Below are 22,189 nucleotides of genomic sequence, written 5' to 3' on the forward strand. Positions count from 1 at the left end.
GAATACGGAGTGAGCGATTCGTTTTGTTCCTTTTCCAGCGTTTCGTTAAGCTATGCCGAGCTTGCCAGCAGTGAAGTAAATGTTTGTCTGCAGCGGGTTCCCCTTCGTGTTGTACTGGATATTGCGTAAATTTTTTCCACGCCCGTGTGAGCTGATCGGTCCACTCTGTGATGTCTTTTGCTGAGACTTGCGAGCGGGTGGCTCTGACTTTTTCCCAGTCGGTGAGTTGTTGTCGTCTCCACTTGATACGAGGTGGTGCGAAGTCGATGTCTATTAGGATCATGTTATGATCACTACCGAGATGTTCTGGTGTGTTGTACCATCGGATGTGTAGTCCTGGAGTGGAGAACGTCAGGTCGGGGGACGTGTCGCGTTCTACCGAGTTCCCGTGACGTGTGGGCTCATGGAGGTCGTTGTGCAGCACGTACTGATTGGCGGTGGTGTGTTTCACCAGTAGTGCTCCTTTCTTCGTATCTCTGATGTATCTCCAGGAGGTGTGGGGCGCGTTGAAGTCGCCGAGCAATACATGTGTATGGGGGCTTCCTAATGGGAGAAGATGGGAGGAGATGTCTTGCAGTTGGTGTTTAGGGGGGCTGTAGATATTCGTAATTATTAGCATCTGCTTGGAAAGGCCGATTTGTAATGTGAGCACATGCTCGTCATGATGAGTGATGTGAGCTAAGAGCTGCTTACTCGTCAACATTGCAAGATTGGGGTCGTATTGATGCGTTACGTATCCTCTGATGTTCGGTGTTTTGCCTGGTTCTTGAAGGGCGATGATGTCCGGTGTTCTATCTTGTGTGTGAAGCCATGCGGTGAGCTCTCCTTTTTTCTTCGGTAGGCCTCGGCAATTCCATTGTAGCACTCTAAGCGGCTGTGCCACCATGTTGTTGCTGAAGAATGCGTAGAATGGAATCCATCTTTGATTCGAGGTTATTGATACGTTGTGAGAATTGGGCGTTTATTTCTTCTTGTTTTTGGATGGACGACAGGATGAATTCAAGTTCAGTTTGCTTTTGTTGAAGGATGCAATTTTCCCTCTTTATCTCTTGTACGGATGCAGTGAGTGTCTCTAGAGTGGACTGGATGGAAACAATGGCTTTCTGAATGGAATCTAGCATTGGGGAAGTCATGTCTTGCGTAGGCTCTTCCCGTGTTCGCTTCTGCGATATGTGCTCTGTGTCCATCGGAGTGATGTGCTGGCTGTACGCAGAGCTTTCATATATCGGTGGCGCTTGAGGTGTTGGTACATTTTCGGTTTGTGGATGCATCGGACTAGGTACTTGCGGTGGGTTGGGCGCACTTGGTGGTAGTGATGGCGTGCGGGGCTTCTTGGCAGGTGGAGGAAGTTGCGGAAAATGTTCTGCTGTATCGGGTGGTGGTGTTTGTTCCTGTATTTTTGTTAGGGGTTCGAAGGGGTTGTGAAGTTTTGTGAATTCTGCCGGTCGAATAACTTGTGCGTAGCTAAGTCCGTTGTGGCGATTCGAGGAGTTAGGTCTAGAGTTTTGTCTACTGTCGGGATTGTTGTGCCGTTCGGCCTGTGCTTGCTGGAATTTTCGGGTGGCTAATCGTTTTGCGTACTCTTGTTTTCGAGTGATTTTGCTTGACTCGATACGAGCCGGGCATAACTCATCCAGTGCTGAGTGGGGGCCAGAGCAGTTAATGCACTTCGTAATGCAATTGTGTGCTCCCGATTTGTTCTGGAAGCCGCATTCAGGGCATCTCTCTGTCGGCTGAGTACAAACTTCCTGTCGGTGGCCCAACGCTAGACATTTGTAGCACTGTTGTACCTTTGGGCGATGAGTGTAGCATCGTATTTGTGTGTACTCGTATCGAACGGTTGTAGGGACGTAGGTGCCTTGAAATGTAATCAAGGCTGAAGTGGTTTGTCCCATCATACGTGCGGCCAAGATTTGATATCCTGGGGCTGATAAATTGCGAAGTAGTGTGTCCGAGGGGGTGTTGGCTGGAATTTGGTGAATCACTCCTCGACACGTGTCGCGGTCTGCTGCGTGGTATACGCTCACTGGGTACAGCTGGCCAGAAAACTCTAACTGTTTTACCCGCAGTAGTTTCTCTTTTGCGGTAACGGAGTGAGTGATTATGACAATTATGTTCTTCATGGCTTCTACTTGCATCGTGGTGTTAGGCGATTCATTCGGGGCAAGCTGAGCAGTCAGGCCTAGCTTCTGTGTCACGCTGATGGGGCTATGTGAGGCAAGCGCAAGGGTACCCCCTGCCCGTAAAATCAATTTGGTGGCCCTCACCTGTTGGTCCTTGGCGAGGGGATGGTGCCATTCGTTTTCGTCCAGTCGGTAGTACCTTTTTGGGGCCATGGCAGTCCTCGCTCGAGCCGGCGTAGTCGGCACTGCCGTGGTCGGGTCGGCGTCACGGAGGTTGACCGAGTGGCCTTCCAACGTGCAGGGTCGAAAATTGGCTTTAAAAATCCAACTTTTCGGCGAAACCGGAAAATCTTGTTGTCATCTTGTTCAGGAAGGTGTCCTGAGTCTTCTGGTGCCGGTGGTTTTGGCTGATGGTCAAAATGTGTGGGCGATTTCGGTGGATAAAGACGGAGCGATGTGAAGACGCGTCCAGCGCTCCGAGCTCTCGCACGTGACATTGTAAACCGATGCAGAACCCGTGCACAAAACGCTTCAATCATGTGACCAGTTCAGCTTGGGGCGACGCGTGGTGGAGAGTGGCAACGTTGGCAAAACATGCTCCGGCGCGGCTCTGAGCTTTCTAGCGCTGGAGCGAGCGCCATTTCTTTGACAATTTCAAACATCGGTTGCCTTGGCAGCAAGGCACAAACCGCCTCAGAAGTCAGTTACGGTTGCGTGATCCTGGTTCAGCTCGGGGCCCCATCTCGCGACATGTGGGCACTGCAGGCGTACCACTCACTCCCATGGGGAAGTGCGAGATGCGTTTGGCACTACAGGACGCGATGGTGTGTGTGTTGTGGGCGGCTTTGTTTCGCGATGAAATGCATCGTTGTGCTTCTGTGGGTGGATAGTGCTTCCCATGTTCTGGATTATCTTTCTCGACCGACGTACGACTCAACCTCGCATGGGGTATGTGTAGTGTGCGTGGCTAAAAGCCATCTCGACTTGCGCGCCAGAGTTAAGTGACTTGCTGTTCGTCCCGGAAATACCGCGCGCGAGGTGAGTGTACAATTTACCACGGGTAGGAACAGGCAACCCATCGTCTGTTAATCGTGGTTCAGACTTGCAACGCATGTTGTGACGTTATGTTCATTTGAGGCGGGTCTCTGGTTTGTTTTGAAGTTGAATAAAATGTATCCGTCAAACCCGAGCATTCGGCTCAGGGCGTTCTCTGCGATTGCACGAAAGAAGTGCCACGGGGCTTCAACGCTTTCTTTATGGAACGTACTCGGGTAAGAGAATATCCCTGTCGTGTTATGGCCGTGTTGCATTAAATACGAACGGTTAAGCGTTTGTTTACACTTGTTTCGTTTGTCGTAAAATGTCCCAGCACTCCGGCACTCCGCTGGCAGATCAGCCGGCGAGCCGACGCGGAGAAGACGACTCATCTCTTTGCCAGAAGTGCGTGAAAAAGCCGCCCAATAGCAGGATGTCTAGCTCATGGCGAACATATAGGAATCGATGATGTAGACATGTGAAGATGCCGGTGTACAAAAACACGAAGGGAAGGGTGAGAAAAAAGCGACAAACTTAGCAACAAAAGTGTGAGCTTTCCACTGCGCGTAAAAGAGTAATACTTGGCACAGATGACGTTGACGACGCAATCTAACGATTGCGGTACTTCATTTAGTGTGCTCAAAACGCCTTTCAGGGCCCCATTAAAAGTGCGAAACTCGTGAACATACAGGGTGCGCTCCAGTCCGAAAGTCTCGTAGGCTCAAATATGCATTGCGTGCATTGCACTGGAAATGCATGCATTGCACTGGTACAATGAAACTCATAAAAACATTATGTTGTAACGGCGTAATTTGGTCCAGTGCCTGCCGTTACGGTAGCATGCCTATCGGAGTGAAGCACTCAAGGTGTTGACGAAGTTTTAAAGTTAACTGATTTAATTTACTGGTAACATTGATGACATTTAGCACAATCAGACCGAATACAGTTGTTACATAAATGAGAAAGACAGTCAATAGATCAAGAGTGCTTAGCGGGACATGGCTGACGGGATCGCGGTCTCCCGGCGGAGGGCACCACGATGGGCGGCAGAGTTTCTGAAGTCTGTCCTGGTGCAGGTCGCCCGCCGCCCTCAATAGCCAACGGAGCCGCGTTATATTTGCTTCAAGCGGTCCGGTGGGGACGTATTGGGGGAAAAAGTGCATCCTGGAGCGTGCGGACGCAATGGAACAAGGCTTTCTGCAGCCAATCGGGGAGACGCTTCTTAGCTCCAATCAGCCACGTTCCCGCTAAAGTGAAAAGGAAAAATCAAACACAGAAGACACAAAGTTCAAACTTGAAGGCACCCGTTCGCGGCAAAAGAATTACTGTTGAGAATAAAGTAAGTGCATACAAACTCGAAAGGGGAAAAGACAGGCGGTCGTTTGAACGAGACCGTGGTTGGGAGAACAGAGCGGCCCGCGTAGACGCAACGGGGGGTTGGAGACGCCACTGCGGCGGTAACCTGAGACGGGGTCGGTCCGAGCGCAAACACACGCGCCGGAGCCGTTTCTCAGAAAAAAGGGGGCCAGGGCCTAGTCGCGTCCGAAGCGTTTTCACACAACACACTTAGAAGCAAGAGCCTTCGCGGCGGGCACAGCACTCCAAACAACCAGAAAACATCAACAGACCTCCGCATCGCGACAATATGCTGTTCACAACAATATAAAGAGTACGATAACATGCAACCGTAGGGTTCCCAAATGCCACAACTAGTTAACGACAATAACACAGAGCAAATGTACTGTACAATAGTGAAAGTAAAGTTCACGCAAAACACAGCTAGTACTTGTATACACAGCGTATACACTGTACAGCCAGAGGGATAATCTAAATACAAACTTCGCAAACAGTAAAATAGCCAAAGTAAGAATACAATGTTCAAGTACGGTACACGACGTCAACATTCTGCTCGGTCATAAAATTCTACTCCTACAATACATGCATACTTGAATTCGGATTCTTCATGTTTAGTCCGTGTCTATCGGGCGCTTGCGTAACTGCGCTTGCCTAATTCTCTTCGGAGAAGTTCCTTTCCCAATGTCGCGCGAAGCTGCCAACTCTTTCGTGCCCGCCGTGATACCGGGCCCATGAAAATGCTTCAGTGTCTCGGACTTTGTCTGGCGAACGTGGAAGCGTCTGGCGACTTAGCCTTCCCTCGCCTTTTGCTCCTGTAGTAACTTACCGGTGCTTCTTTACACTCGACCGATGTGTGCAATGCCGGCACACACGTTTGCTCTTGCGCTCGAGATCAACCGTGCGCTCATTCTTCCGGTAGTTCATTCGCTTGCCGAATTTTGTGTGGCCGGTTTTCAATGTCTTCTTCATTGCAGGGGCGGCAGATTTTGAGCGCCGGAAATGTGCCGGCTGCGCTTTTGCCAGCGCTCGCGTTACGACGGGCCCGGCTTCGCTGGTTTCCGAGGCATCGGATCGAGGTACCCCAATAACTGGCTCCTCTTTCGTGGCGGTGGGTGGTTTCTCTTCCACCACTAATGTCACTGGATCGTCTTCGGGAGTAGCAAACACTGTCTTTTGCTTGTCGGGCTCCTGCATCAGTATCTGCAAGTAGCCAGAACGCAACTCGAGGCTTGAAAAGTATTCGGCTCCTTGAAAGCAGTCTAAGGCGCCGTTAATCAGGCGCATGAGATACACATACTTTCGGGTAATTTTCTTGAGGTCCGGATAGTCTACACATTTACGCACGGTGCCATCCTTTTTCTCCACCACTACGACTGCGAAAGATCAAGGACTGGATGAGGGCCGAATAACGTTTTGCTGCAGCACGGCGTCCATGTTCTCTCAATTACCTTCCTTTCTGAAGGGGAGACTTGGTACGGGCGGCGGTGAACAATACATGACCCATCAGTTTCGATGGAGGACACGCCACCAGGTGGCCGAGCTGTTCGAACGCCCTTCCCATCAGCTCCGAACAAAACCATGTTTCTTCAATTAGTGCGCCTCTACACCGGACAACTGTACCGCCTCAACGAGTTTTAACCTTCCGGGACCCTGAAAAGTGAGTTTTCTGACTGTTCCGTGAATTTTACGTCCGAGAGAAACATCTTTCTCTCGCGACCACACCACCGCGGAGCTAAGCCTGACCTTCAGCGCCAGCTTGGTTCCACCAGCTCCTCGCCGCACGGGCCTGATCACGTGCGCCTGGCTGTGCACGGGTGCGTGCTAGCATGGGCACCTCCGGCTCCGGCGCCCAGCTCCTCATCGTCGGCTTTCATGGCAGACGCTTGAAATTTGTTCGCTCCGGCTGCCGACACCATGAAGTTTGCCGCTGCTGTGGTAAACTGGGACATCGAGCAGAAGTGTGCCCCTTCCCGGAGACCAAAGTGTGCTTTGCGTGCGGGGAGCCTACACCTGGCCTAACGCACGAAGCCACGTGCAAACCCCGGTGCAAGCTCTGCAACAGGGCTCACCCCACTGGAACCACGGGCTGCCGCAACCGTTATAAGACACCTCATGTCGTAACACAACGGCGTTGGGAAAAAGAGCGGCAAAGGTCGGGAGCGGGGAAACAGCTGCCGCCGCCAACCATGGAAAATTTCCCGCAACTGCAGCCAAGAGCGCGCGCTAATACACAGAGGACGGACGTCAATGGTGACGTCAAGGCAAATGCTAGCAGCGGGGCGGCGAACAATGTGAACTGCCAGACAATGGAACGCGCAGGCAAGGCATGGGCCACGGTGGCTGCTGGGCCAATTGCTCGTCAATCCAGCCCTAACAACACCGCCGTTGATTCTAGAGTTGAGCAACTCGAGACGGAACTACAACAAATTCACGGGAAGAACGCGAGATTGCGGGAAAGGATGGAAGAGATGAATCGCAAATTCGAACTGCTCCTGATCAGCGACCACAAGCAGGCACCGCAAGAGGAAGATCCGGAACCCATAGTTGAAGATCAACCAGCTCAGCCCCCCCCACCGCGTGTAACACAACTAACGACGAAAAGCAAGACGGGACCCTAAGTGTTGAGCTGGAACCTAGAGTGAAGCGAAGGGCCCTCCTCACCAATAGACGCACCAGCCGGAGTGTGGAGGAAAGGATTACGTGGTTGGAGAGGCTCACAAGCAACACGTCGAATCTACCAACAAGAAGCTGTCGACCCTGGAAGCAACAGTGGCAGACCTCGTTGTCCGCGTCTACAACATAGAGAAGATGCTTTCCCAAATACAGGAAACACTCCAGAAGCTTTCCTTGGCATCACAACACCGGCTAGACACCCATCCATGATGACCTCGACACGACCGACAGAACTTACGGTATGGCAATGGAACATGAACGGGATTCACGGCAAGAAAGCAGCACTCATCCAAACTATCAAGCATGTTACAAAACAGCCGGAAATCATCCTCCTGCAGGAAACACACTGTGAAGCCTCACCGAACATACAAGGGCACCGCTCCTACGCCAGTTCAGTCCCCAAGTCCACAGAGAAGTGGGCACGGGTCAGGGAAGGAGTATGCACCCTGGTGAAGAAGGGACTAGTCTACCTAGAACACGATCTCAAGCACACGACGAACACAGAACATCTCGCGATCGAGGTGGTCGTCGGCAAGACGGGCAAGAGGCATAAAGAGCACAAGTACATCACGAACATCTACACCAAACCCGAGTATTCATCACAACGCTACGGTACCCTCATCCGCAAGATCAAGCAGCTGGCGAAAGACAATACTACACTCATCTGTGGCGACTTCAACGCCCAACACACTACATGGGGATACCAGCGCACGACCGCGAAGGGCCGGCATCTCCTGGAGGAGACCCAGAACGCCGATTATCCTCTCACCAACGATATATCCACCCCTACGACGCATGGCACATCAGTACAGCGGGACTCCAACCCAGACCTTGCATTCAGCAATATTACGAAGGTGTGGTGGCGTAACACCCAGGAAACACTTGGCAGCGACCACTGCATCATAGAGATCATCCCTCTCAACGGTAACGCTGCTCCTCCACGCAAGCAAAAGCTCACGGACTAGAACAAGTTCCATGCCAGCCTTGAGACCATACCCAGCCTCATCGACGACATCGAAGAGTGGACAGAGGCACTTCTCACCGAAGCACAGCAGGTTATTACAGAGATCGAGACCGATGAGGACATGCCAAACACGGACAGCCGGTTAGCAAACCTACTCGAAGCCAGAGACTCACTGAAGAAGAGATGGAAGAAGCAGCGTCATAACCGTAAACTCCGCAAGCGCATCGCCCTGCTCAACCGCGAAATCGAGAAGCACTGTGCTTTGCTATGTCGCCAACAATGGCATGCAATCTGCAAGGAGGCTGACGGTCAGATCCACAGGAGCCGTACGTGGTGGGTACTCCGCCACTTGCTGGATGATAGCCAGACCAAAGGCACACAACAGTACACCCTGGCACGCACCCTGCTCAAGGCACGGAAGGAGTTGGGAGACGAAGAGGTCTGTAAGCGCCTCAACGACAAGTACTTGCCAGCAACGCCACCCTCTCCTCTTTCGAGCTACACGGGGGATGCCATACCCAAGCTCGACGCAGACATTGAGGAATGAGAGGTATGGGCAGTACTCCAAACGATCAACAGCAAGTCTGCGGCAGGACCCGACGGAGTCTCAAACAAGGCGCTCCGCAACTTCAGCGGCCGGGCAATTACGGCGCTGGCCAAGTTCTTCAACGAACGCTGGCACAGTGGCACGCTTCCCCCGAAGTGGAAGGAGGCACGAACGGTCCTTATCCCAAAGCCAGGCAAACCACCGAGTATGGAGAACCTTCGTCCGATATCACTAACACCCTGTGTCGGGAAAGTCCTCGAACACGTGCTGCTCAACCGATGGCAAGATTATTTTGAAGAGAACGACCTCTACCCGGACACCATGCTAGGCTTCCAGGTGGGACTGAGCACTCAAGATGCCATGCTCCTCATCAAACATGAAGTCATTGACACACCATCCACGACCACAAGCTCAATGGATAACCGTGCGATACTTGGCCTCGACCTGAAGAGTGCGTTTGACAACATCCACCAGTCGGCAATCTTACAACAAGTATCGCGCCTCAACATGGGAGAACGCACGTTCCATTATATCAAAGACTTCCTAACCGACCACACCACCACCATCGTGGAAGCGGATCTGGAACTACCAACCAAGAAACTGGGGAGTACGGCCACACCGCAGGGGGCCGTGATCTCGCCGACACTGTTCAACCTGGTCATGATTGGAATGGCCGAACGCCTACGTGCCCTCCCGAAGGTCAAACACACCATATACGCAGGCGATATCACTCTCTAGATGGCCGGTGGCAGTGACGGCGAGATTGAGGCGTCCCTGCAACAAGCCATCGACGTGGTTGAAGAGCACCTACAAGACACGGGTCTCCAATGCTCTCCGGCCAAGTCAGAGCTACTTCTGCTACTGCCGCGTCGCAAGTTCAGAGCCGCTCACATGCCTGACATACAGCTCCGCGCAAAGGACGGCACTACCATACCACGCGTCCACACGCTACATGTTCTGGGTCTCCACATAAGGGAACTTCGTTACAACGGTCACACAGTAAAGCTATTGGACTCCAAAGTCTCAAGAGCCATCAGTCCCATCAAGAAGATTTCAAGCAAGTATGCCGGGATGAGAGAGCACAACCTGCTCAAGCTTGTCCAATCCTTTGTCATCAGCCACCTGGCCTATGTCGCAGCTTTCCATGATTGGAGCGACCTAGAACGCAGAAAATTAGAGGCACTCATTCGCAAAGCGCACAAAGCTGCACTTGGTCTCTATAATCACACCAACACCGAGCGGCTACTAGGGTTAGGCGTCCACAACACACTAGGTGAGATCGTCGAAGCTCAACAGACAGCACGGCTCATGCGTCTCGCACAAACTAGAACAGGCCGGGCAATACTGAAGAGGATAGGGTAGCAATCGAGGCTGCAGGAGGGTAGGGACTGGCTGCCGCTTCCGCGGGAGATACTCCGACAGTTGCAGGTCGCCCCCCTCCCCCGCCACATGAACCCAGAAGAGAATCACGAACGAAGGCTCGCCAGAGCCTGAGCGCTTACGGCCACTCATTTCACCAACACCGGGGCCTTCTACGTCGACGTGGCTAGGTACCCGGACCGCAAGAACACCTAAGCGACCACCGTCATCGCCGCCACCACTGGCGAGCTCCACACGGCCGGCAGCATCGTGGTATCTACCACCGAACACCAAGTGCACTACCATCCTCAGTGACTCGCGGGCTGCAGTCCTGCGCTTCGCCGAGAACAAAGTACACCCGAGTGTAGTGAGGGTGGGCGGGGCCCTAAGACCATCATCGACGAACGTGTGCATCAAATGGTTCCCAGCCTACATGGGTATGGTAGGACCCGAAGCGAACCGCAATGAGGACGCGGACCGGATGGCGAGCGCGCTCACTAGACGCAACGCCTGTCCGGCTCCCCCTCCTGCGGAAACCTACGACAGCGACGGTGAAGACTTCACCCCGGTTAACACATAGGCTACGGAGAGGTGCTGAGATGGTTCAGAGAAACCAGAAGACAGTATCCAGGTCCCCACTCCAACCTCTCTAGGCAAGATGCAGTGATCCTCAGACAACTACAAGTGCGCGCGACGTGGACCCCGGTGTGGGCCAAACAAGTCCATCCTGAACTACAACCCAGTGACGTGTGTGTGTGCTATGTGGTGTTAATCGCGCTACTATGGCGCCCATGCTATGGGCATGCTCAGTGACCCCGGAACCCACGGATGTGCTTCCTCCTGACCTTGCTCGTGCGGTGTGCAAGGAAGACTTTGACTCCCAACGAAGGGCCCTCCAGTTTGCTCTGGAGGCTCTCCAACGCCAGCAATCGAGGGCGCTGCCTCCCCTTTAGGAGGCTGGTACCCCTGATTAACTTCTAGCCGGCCAATAAAGGTGTTCTCTCTCTCTTTCTCTCTCAGTTTCGATGCGATGAGTAGCTGCAGGGGTTGGAGGAAGAAACCTTGAGTGGGTGTCGGTCGAGGCACGGTGCTTGTGTAAAAGTTCCAGTACTGAGGATTTCAGTGATGGGGAAAGTCCGTTCTGATGGTGGCCGGAAGAGACGACGTGGGGAAATTCACTGCGGAAGCCACACGTGTAGGGAAGAGAGTATCAGACAGCAGGATATACACCTCGTCGTCGGCAACAGAAGCAATCGTACAACCTTGCAGGAGTAGAACCACTTCTGAAGTAGCATAATCTACAGGTATAAGGGCGCGCCGCCGGGAAAATGCGCCCCATACAAGCGGCTACAGCAAGACCTTGGAAAAGGATACTGCTGCACGGGATGACCAGCACATCGTCGTGAACGATTGCGTAAGTAAAAACTGAAAGGATGTGCTCTTGACGCGCGGTCACGACGTGGTCGGCACTTAGCACCAGACGATGCGTACTTTTTTCCGGAAGAGCTTAGTGATGAACATCTGTGATGCTAATACGATGAGTGCGGCAAAAATATTATCGGAAATAGATGAAAGAAAGTCCCAACCAGAACAAGCTTCTGGTTGCGTTTGAATCGTATGTTAAAGACGCTTTTGCCCATAAACAGCACTGGTTCTCTGTATTCTTTGATATGGAGAAAGCCTACGATAGAACGTGGCGATATGGCATTCTATTGGACTTGCAGTCGTTTGGCCTTAGTGGCAATATACTCAATGTTATTCAACACTATTTGTCTGATCGCACATTTCGTGTCCGTGTGGGGACTGCCCTGTCTAGAACATTTGTTCAAGAAAATGGCGTACCCCAGGGAGGAGTGCTGAGCTGTGCACTGTTCATTGTTAAAATGAGTTCTCTTAAAACTGTGCTGCCTCGGACTGTTTCATACTCTGCCTACGTTGACGATATCCAAGTCAGCTTTAAATCCTGTAATCTGTCGATATGTGAACGTCAAATCCAATTAAGCGTCAACAGGCTGGTTACATGGGCTGAAAGAAATGGTTTTAAGTTTAACGCTGATAAAAGTGCTGTTGTCTTTTCTAGGATACGTGGTGTACAACCTCTTCCTTGTATCACGTTAGGAGGTCAGCCCATACCAGTGAAAAAGGAACACAGGTTTCTAGGTATTTTGCTCGACCACAAGCTCACATTCATACCACACATTAAATTACTAAAAGTAAAATGCCTGAAAACAACGAACATTTTAAAGGTACTATCTCATCAGTCCTGGGGTACGGATACAAAATGTCTGCTAGCACTTTTTAATAGTGTTGTTAGGTCAAGAATAGACTACGCCTGCATTGTATACCAGTCTGCAACCAAAACAGCACTCAAAATGTTGGACCCAGTATACAACTTGGGGCTTCGCTTGGCCTCAGGGGCATATCGAACAAGTCCTATTCCATCCCTTCAAGTCGAATCAAACCAGTGGTCTCTAGGGTACCAGCGCGCCTACACTGCTCTGATGTATGCTGCAAAGATGACTTCTTTGAAGGAACACCCTCTGAATACCATAATGAAAAATAACACAACTGATCATCTCTTTGAAAACCGACCATCCATAGCTCCACCTTTCCCGCTGGCAGTTTCACACCTCGTCAGCGAGTTCCAAGTTCCTCTCACTGATGTCTACTGTACCTCAGTTTATGATTTTGTCGCTCCGTGTGACACTTTCCCAATTCACTGTGACATGTCCTTTGGAGAAATACACAAGAAAAATGTACCAAACTTTGTCATCACTCAGCATTTTCTGCTCCTCCAAGACAAATACAAGGCAGCTGAATTTTACACAGATGCCTCAAAAACTACCACAGCCGTATGCTGTACTGCAAATGGCCCCCTACTTAATGTGTCCAAAACAATGAACACGAACACAAGTATATTCACTGCAGAGGCGTACGGTATACTACTGGCTTTAAACCACATTCTTCAAAACAAAATTAAGAACTCAGTTATATACACGGACTCTCTGAGTGTCGTCTCAAATCTTTCATCTCGGAAGGTCAGTAGAAACCCCACTTCTAATTGTGTTTTAAGAGCTCTCTACTCAGCTTATGGCCTGAAACTCGTTATCACAGTCTGCTGGGTTCCTGGCCACTGCGGCATTGCTGGAAATGAAGCTGCTGACCGTAGTGCTGCAGCTGCCGCCCTTCGAAGCAGCATAGACATAAACGAGGTCCCATATCAAGATCTCAAACCTTTTGTAAGAAGGAAGCTGCGGGACCACTGGCAGCATCAATGGGACAGAGAAGTAGAGAATAAACTACATATCGTTAAACGCACAATAGGAAAGTCTTCTGCTGAAAAACATGACAGATTTGTAGGGGTAGCATTATGCAGATTAAGAATTGGCAACACACACATCACACACTCATACCTCTTAACAGACGCAAACAAGCCACAGTGCCATCGATGTGGGGGTCAGCTTTCTGTTCTTCATATGCTTATTGAGTGTGACATGTGCATCATTGAAAGGAAACGTCATTTTAATGAAGCTTACACATATAACGTTCCCTTGCACCCTTCACTATTTTTATCAGACCATCCAATGTTGCCATACAAAAACGTTTTTAGTTACCTAGCAGATGTAGACTTTTTAAAATACATATCATATAGACCATAACCTCACCTGTGTTCATTATGTGTTTTAAAACAGTTGTGGAACCTGAGACTTTACACCTTAGGCGCTTGCACTCACTGTTTTAATATGACCCTATACACCATTTATCTTAGTATACTCACTATGCTTTAATTAAGGCCCTATACACCAACCCTCTGAGTAAAGTTTTTTAAGTGCGAATGCACTTTATAAGCGACCCTGAATTCCGTTGACCGCCGTCCGTCCACATAGCAACAGCTGCGGGTGCGCGCGCTCCTCGTCTTCCTTGGCAACGGGGGGAGATGGAACATACCCACGTGGGAGATTGGCCAGGAATCTCCTCGTCTTCCATGGCAACGGGGGGAGATGGGCGCGCGCTGCCTGGCCGCTGACATGGCACATACCCACGTGGGGGATTGGCCAGGAACCCGGCGTGACAAGGGCTAATGCACCCGCTTAAAGGAGTACTGACACGAAATTTCAAAGCTGAGATCCGCTCTAGCAATCAAGTACGACAACACAAATAAATGTCTGTGCATGGCACATACCCACGTGGGGGATTGGCCAGGAACCGGGCGTGAGAAGGGCTAATGCACCCGCTTAAAGGAGTACTGACACGAAATTGCAAAGCTGAGATCCGCTCTAGCAATCAAGTACAACGACAACACAAATAGGTGTCTGTGAATAAATGCATCTTTCTTTCTTTGTAGTTGTGTGTGTGTGTGTGTGATCTATCTTTCGCGAACATTACCGAACCGCGCACATTCAACTCCTGGATTCGCACTTTCACATTCTTCCCCTCGGGGAAATGCGGGAAAATTTTAAACTAGTGCCGCCTTTACAAATCTGTCTCATCTCTTTCATTATTGTCATGGCGCTCTTTGCCTTTGTCGGCCTTGCGCCATTAAACCCAAAATCATCATCATGATCATGCGCAGCCTTTGCCTGAGCAGAAGTGAGGGAAATCCCGATTTGCCCATTCTGCCTGTGAGGTGGTTCCGGAAAGCGACATGCGCTGGCAGAGCTGGGCAGAGGCCGTCATTTCAACCCTCATCGCGTCTCCGGCGGTTCACGGAAACCGATTGGCAGAGCTCAAGCACGTTCGTTGTCAGAGAAATTTTATGCCACTGAAATACCCTATATTTTGATGGTCACCCGCGTTTGGTTTGTTTTCACCGAAAGTTCATTTTAAGTGGGGCCGTTATATGTAGGCTCGAATGTACTTGCACCAGTGTTCACAAACCTTCGATATCGCTACCTTCAACCGGTGCTGCAACATATTGGACGGGTGTTCTGGGGTTGTTATGGTCCCGATAGATCCAATTTACTTTCCACAAACTGCATGGCTTAGTTTTCCGAGAGGTGTGTGAGGGCATGCACGCGAGGGCGAAACGGAGATACAGATCGTCGAAGTGGTAATGGGGAGCGACGTCCCGATTCAAGAGAATTCTTTGGTGACCCAGGAGAAGTGGCAGTAGGATAGGAACGGCCTGGCGGAGATGGGTAACTCCTCTGTCGGTAGGCGTAACGAGGGTTTCTTCCTGTCGCGTTCATACGTGTCGTGACCACGTCGCTCATCAATTAAACGCCTCGCACAGAACCGGGAAATGTGCCCTTGAATTCCGCAGCAGAAACACACCGGCCAGTAGAAAGAGTGCTCAGTGAGCTGCGGTCTCCATGTTCCATTAAAGCTGCGGTCCAGGACCCGAGTTGAGCGCTGCCACATAACCAGGCACTGGTTGGGCGGGAACCGCTGCCACGGGTAGAGGCAGCCTCCCAGCTACTCCAGAATAGTACTGCGTGACAGGAGGAGCCATAAGATCGGGGAGCGTCCTTCCGTGAGTAGACGCAGCGAGCTCCTCTAATGATGCCTCGCAGATTCGGTGCGGCCCAGTAGTGAGTGGTGGCAGAAGGATACACAGAGGTACGGCCTTCAAGCTCTTCCCGGTCACGGTATCCTGTTGTAGACGGATGGATCGAAGGTCGTCTAGGCGTTGACCCGTCGTTCTCACATCTGAAACGGTTGTTGGATTTTGAAAGGACAGATGCAGTAGAGGCGACCTGGCCAATCGCTTTCAAGATGTGGCGTCCACAATGAGCATCCGTCATGTCTTTGTTGACCATCTTCCCATGGCCACAACATCTTCAATCTATGACGTGTATATCTCACAAGAGTGTTGGACTCGCCTTTGCAGCTTCTTTTTCCCTATGTCGGAGCGGGTGGCGGAAGAGCCAAAAATCTGGTGCAGCTGCGTGGTGAAATCGGACCAGTCAGTGATACGGAGGTCGTTGTTTAAAAACCATGTCTTGGCCACCTCAGAAAGAGAAAATTCGACATTTTGTAGCTTCGAGTGATCGTCCCACTTGTTAAAAGCGCTGACTGGTGCATCGCTTTCAAGCCACTCCTCAACGTCTTCACCACGAAGGCCAGTGAACATTGGTGGATCCCTCTTGTGGATGGTGAAGTGCGGTGGGACGGCGGCCGGAGCCGTACAGCTGGCAGGTTCGGCTGTCATTGACATGACTTCTTGCGCTAAGCGACGACCCGAACGGAGCTCCAGGGAAGGGATTAGAGAGGTAGTCCGCCGGTTCGAAATGCACCCTTCACAATTTGAGAGACGGAATTTGGCGTGGCTGTTTATTCTAGCCCTTCGGTGAAGGAAACACCCAAGCGACGATGATGGTTATGTGCAGGTGATGATGGTGCCTAGCCCATCGGGGCTAGCACTGATGATAGTCGAGTAACTATGAAGAAGCACCAGTAACATAACCCAAACTATTGAAAGCATAGTCACAGCATCTCACAATAGACAAATTACTTATAACACGGGGAAATCAGGAATTCTATTAGACCTTAATTCACGTTCTCCGCAGGGGTCAGCTTTAATTCCGCTATTTTGGAACATAACACTTTTAGAACTGCTAAACAGGAAATGGCTTAGAGAGGTGTGTAGGAGAGTACTCTGGAAACGTACAGCAACTGTAAGAGGACATAAAATTGCACGAGCGAGCCATAGTTGCTGTTGTAGTTCGTTCTTCCATTATTTCTTGTATGCAGTCTCTATTGTTAAACGCAACGAAGGCAAGAAATTACCATAACAAACTTGGTCCTGGGATCATAATATATGTGTTATTGAAGATGTATACGCTGAAGGTATTAAAGAGCGTGCGTAACAGAGCCATCGTAGTTTCTTTGACACGGATGTGCGTGGCACTGACGTTTGATGACGTGCGTGCGTCTGTAACTAAATCGACTTTCTGCTTATACAATACTCTTTTATTTCCCATCGGCTGCTTCAAAATGCCGCCTTGTACAGAACGCGGCCTGTACTACGTGCACAGCTTGAAAGGTGGAAGAAGCATGCGTGCCTTACACTGCAACGCAAGTTCGAGCGCTGTGTCTAACACAATTTACAAGAATTGGTGTCGTTCACTAATAAGTTATCGAAAGAGTACCAGCACCGTAATGTTGAGCGGCAACTTATTTTCCCAAGCAAAGTATATGGATTGACGCTATTTCGTGTTCAAAGGAAGAACCTGCTTTTATAGCGGTGCCCTTTGGCGTGTCTTTGATTAGAAAAAGCCAACGGCGAAAATTGGCCGCAGATTGGCTTGCTTCGCTCAAAATGTAGTCAAAAGGCTGAAGTCTTCCGCAATCCTCCACAAAACTTCTCTCTCCCCCACTCACCTCTCAAGCTCCTCACCTCCCACCTTGCTTCTCCCATAACTGAATGGAGAGTTGCTAAATTCTATTCAATTTTCCCGCGTCGCGCTGCTCGCGTGCCATCTTTTGGGGTCCATTAATGCGGTTTCGCTTGGGTGCCACATCACGGTCGACGCTCGAGCGCAGCCGTTTTTATATCTTGGTGTTAAAGCATTGTTTTTAAAGGCTGTTTTATTTGCTACCACAAAAATAAACCCCACGGTTCAGTAAAAATAACACTGCTAGTATCAGTTGTGCACTTGTTTTGCTTTAGATACATCAAATGTTTTTTTGCTTAATAATGTTGACAAGTATGAAGTACCCTAGCAAATTTATTAGTTTGGTATGATTTTGTCTCTTACATATAAAAGTTTCGTCCAAAAATTCCTTTACAATCTGCCGTGCGGTTGAACCGAGAGACGGACGAACGGACGGACGGATGGACGGACGGACGGACAGACAGACAGACAGACAGACAGACAGACAGACAAACGACATACAGACAGACAGACAGGCAGACAGACAGACAGACAGACAGTCCAAATCTTTCTCGTTAACTAGCTATTGTTTTGACAACACGCAGAAACATTTTGTGAGGCACCTGGATGTGGACATGGCCGCCACATTACTAAACGGCTGCTGACGTCGCTCGCTGATGAGTTATGTAGTTTCGTTGGGTGTAGGCACACCGCGATCATTCCATCCGTCTGAGTGTGTTCGCGCTGTTGTACGATATAAACTTACACGAACTCGTCTAATTCGCTACTTTAATGTTCATCCCTAATGTCCTTTAATGTCCCTACTTTAACTCGTCTAATTCCCTAGACTTACTGTTCTGGTTCACTCCTTTTAAACAAACTGCGCTGCATTTCTTGTCACGTGTGAACGTATTCTACTAAGCTTCGGTATTACCCATGTTTAATTGTACCTGAGAGGGTCGTTCGAAAGTGGGATGCACAAATTTCACCGAATTGGCAGTACTCACAAATCGATACTGGCGCTCAAGAACTGATGCATTCAAAAGCCATTCAGGATATCCAATCATCGATCTCATTTTTTCCAGCTGGAAGAGTAAAAATGTCATATAAATAAAAGAAGTTTAGTACGAACCCCCTTAAACGAGTTACGCATAAATTTTATCGTGTTGAATTTCTCAGTCAATATTTCAAGCAGGCGCCTAGTGGTAGCATTCACTTCTTGTGTGCACGTGCAGAAAGCGCCAACAGAGTAGCAAATTTATCAACAAAAAAGGTTCGTAGAAAGACGTATGACGGCACATGGGTGATATAATATAAAAACAACGTATTGAAGGGACAAGGGCAATTGAATGTTGATTATGCTTTGAAATGTTTGAAGAAAAGGTTTCAGGAATGTGGCACACTTTAGCATCAGAGCAAAATATTGGTGTGCTGACTCAGACACCTCGGCATCAAACACAAACGTAATTCAGGTTAGACTTACTGAACATAATACCCATCTCAAGATAAAACATGTGCTGCAAATCCCTTTGCTGACATGTATATGCTCACAGTGAAATGCTTAATTACGAAATTAGCGTTAAAATATGTGATGTTTTCGACACGCCCACCGACTTTATCAGGGGGCTTTCGTCTGCTGGCTATAAACCCAAGGAGACCAGGTGGAATTTTAAGCTAAGTAAGTATGTAATCGCGCTCCCCATGCGTGCCATTGGTTTTCAGTTGAATTGATTTGTGGTCCAAGGGTGACTTGTGTGGGGTTATTGGGTCTGCATGTTACGCTGCGTGCTCACCCGATCCTCATTGCCACGCGCCGTTTTCTTCATCCCCTTTTTTAATACTCACACCCTCTTTTAGCCAAAAACATTTTAAGGTGTGCCCCATGGGACAACAGTTTTACACCCTTTTTGTTAAAAAAGGTTGCATTTAGTTAGCATGTTGGGAAGCACTGCCACCTGTTACAGTCGATGTCATAGCGTGCCATTCTCGGGTTTCTAGTTCCTACTCCATTTAGGGATGGGCCCGTAGATCCCACATCACTACCTAAATTAAGGCAGTGGTTGAATGGACGTCCACTGATAGATTAGCACGAAGAGTGGCCAAGTGAAAGGTTACTAACACCAAATCTAATTCTCAGCAAACCAACGCTGCCCTGAGCTGGCAACAGATACTTCTCGCCACCGTTCCACAGCAACGCCTTACAAAATGTCAGCTGTCGCCGTCGGCACAGGCGTTCGTCGGTATTACTCCAACGCAGCAAGAAACCTGGGCCCGGGCCATTTCGGACTGTTTCCCGAGCCATGGGTACGGTCTCCAGCACCTAGCTCACACGGAGGCTAGGCACCGTTCAGTCTGAGGTTGGGGTTATAGTAGTGACAGCCCAGCAGGCGCTCTACGACGCCGCAATCCCGGGGATTCCAACACCAGATTTCCTCATTATTTCCAAGTCGACAGAAGCAATGTATGCGTAATAAAGATTTCCAAACTCGCCAGCGGAAAGTTACATTGATGGTCACATGAGTCGCAAAGGTCAAGTTCATCGTTCGTCAAGCTGTAAAAATCAACGACTTCTCTGTCCACGGCCATGCCGGCGTACCGTGCAACGATACGCCACACCGGGTTCCTCTTTCCTTTCTTCGCTTCCCTCACGTGCTCTGCCGTCTATGCGTACCTCTGACCCTCTGTGAAGCTCTGACCCAGCTTCTGATCTGCCACTAGAGCCCCTGAAATAGGTAAGACGATGGGTGGCTACATGGCTGTGTGAAAGTGGGGTACCTATTCCCAGAGGTACCCGAGGGGTGCTCTGGTGCACGTTGAGCAGCTGATCTTGGACTGCGGGTTGATCGGTACTTATCTGGCTTCTAACTTCGGAAAAAGCGCCGTGAAAATCCTGCTGACCAGGCCGAAGGTGCTTGACCCTCGAAACAACCTCTTCTGGCAGCACATGCTCCGCGTATTGTGAAATTGCAAGATCAGAAAGAGAAAAGCTATTAACGCTAATCCGGGACCACTGAGGCCTATGTGACTCAAGGCATAGATAAAGCCGCCCTATAAAGACTTCCTACAAGGCTCACTTTGCGCAAAAATTCTGAAATCGGCGTTTCCGTGTCCAAAGGCAAGATATTTTTCAGTTTATAACTGACTTCTGCCGCAAATGGAGGAGAACACCCAGATGAGCTACCTAATTATACTCAATGTACTTCAAGCTAACAATACAGGTTAACGGCTTAAGATCTCAAAGACCTAATCCTTTAGGCCCTATGCATGGGCATAGTCCATGGCACTAGCCAGCGCCGCCGGCATTAACACAGGCGGCATTGCACTAGCAAACTAGCAAAATGCAGCCCACCCTTAGCGGGGTATTGGAGAACGCTTTGGGAACAAGAATGTGTGTTGATACAGCGCGCGTTCCTACTGACGCGGCTGAGGCATGCACGAAGAAATAAGCCGATGAATCAAACAGAGGGCGAGCACGAAGAGCGTCGAGCACCCTAAATTTGTACCCGCGCACTTACTCTCTATCCTGTATGTATTCTCCGTGGTGGCTCAGTGGCTACGGCGCTGTGGTCCAGGGCGCAAAGACGCGTGTTCGATCCCTTGCCGCGGCGCCCTTTCTTCTGACGCAGACTTAAAGGAAAACGCTCGCGTTTCGAGCTTTTCGCGCATGTGATGACACTAGGGTGGTCTGAATTATTCCTAAACACTCCACTACGGTGGGCCTCATAGCCTAGGTGGGCCTTCAACGTGTTAAGCCCATGTGCATTTTTTTAATTCTTCACGCGTACTCTGAAGCCTAGCACGCACGCACGCAGAGCAGCACACACTCATAATGGGGCACTTCACAATGATTTTTGAAGGGACATGTACGCTGCTGTCGCACGATCTTTTTCTGATTGCGCTGTCAAACCGTCTAACGCAGGCATTTATAAAAGGCTTAGTATGTTGGCGTGATTTCCCTTTCAATAAATCCAACTTCACTAAGGCTAACAATAGCGGCCGACCAGGCCAGTTTCGTATAGTGATGAACTCTCTCCCCTTGCGCAGCACACTTCACTTCTTCTTCTTCTAAATAGAAGTACCCTTCTCAGGTAAAAAAATTTTTCAGTACTAACAATTACTAGTTGAATAACCTAATGCTGAACTGCGCATTCTGGGCGAACATCTGCATGCCAAAGGGTCGTCTTAGTTACTTGCCCTACATAGTCAACTAACGGTCCTCCAGCGGTCCTCAATAACCGAAATGTTGAATAAACGAATGAGTACGAAAGGCTTCATACTGTCACGAAGCCAAGGACGACGCAGTTGTCTTGAAGGAGAAACAAGTTTATTGGAGCGAACTTGTGCTCCCCTAACAACTCAAAAGAATACAGAGGCGGCGAAGCAGCGGTCAACAAAGTGACTTGCGTCGGCGAGCGTCGCAGAACCGAATGCCGCGGCGTCTGCTGAGCAGGCTTTTAAATGCAAAGCATTTCTTTAACTCACGATGTCACCCGGCGTTGGCGTGCCTCGGCGTCCGCAACAGCCGTTCCAGGTGCGCCCTCTCTCCCACTCCTCCTCTCCCGCACCACGCTACCCTCCTCGCTCTCAACAACAGGTCCGAACCCCTCCCCCTACACTATATAAAAAATTAATACTTACCGGCGCCTGGTTTCGATCCCACGACCCTGCGGGCGGAACGCAAGATACATGGTGCTCTACCCACTGCGCCACAAAGCCGACTCAGAATGGAAGGCTACGAACGCGCCTTACATCCTTGACTCATTCAAACTACGTCAAGAAGCTGCTGATACAACGCATTCACTACCACCAACTCCCC

The 22,189-nt window shown here is 50.0% G+C and overlaps 1 protein-coding gene across 1 annotated transcript in view; it reads right to left on the bottom strand.

Moving 5' to 3' along the window:
* The window catches only part of LOC144164798 (neprilysin-1-like), a 508,128-nt gene that overhangs the window by 125,255 nt on the left and 360,684 nt on the right, over window positions 1-22,189 (bottom strand). The window contains exon 14 of the mRNA XM_077695065.1: window positions 18,381-18,458. Within this exon, the coding sequence (XP_077551191.1) occupies window positions 18,381-18,458 (78 nt within the window). The remainder of the gene's footprint in view (window positions 1-18,380; window positions 18,459-22,189) is intronic.

The sequence above is a fragment of the Haemaphysalis longicornis genome, unplaced genomic scaffold (assembly GCF_048455015.1).
Source record: "Haemaphysalis longicornis isolate Haplotype H1 unplaced genomic scaffold, Haemaphysalis longicornis Haplotype H1 scaffold_14, whole genome shotgun sequence".
NCBI classification, from domain to species: Eukaryota; Metazoa; Arthropoda; class Arachnida; order Ixodida; family Ixodidae; genus Haemaphysalis; species Haemaphysalis longicornis.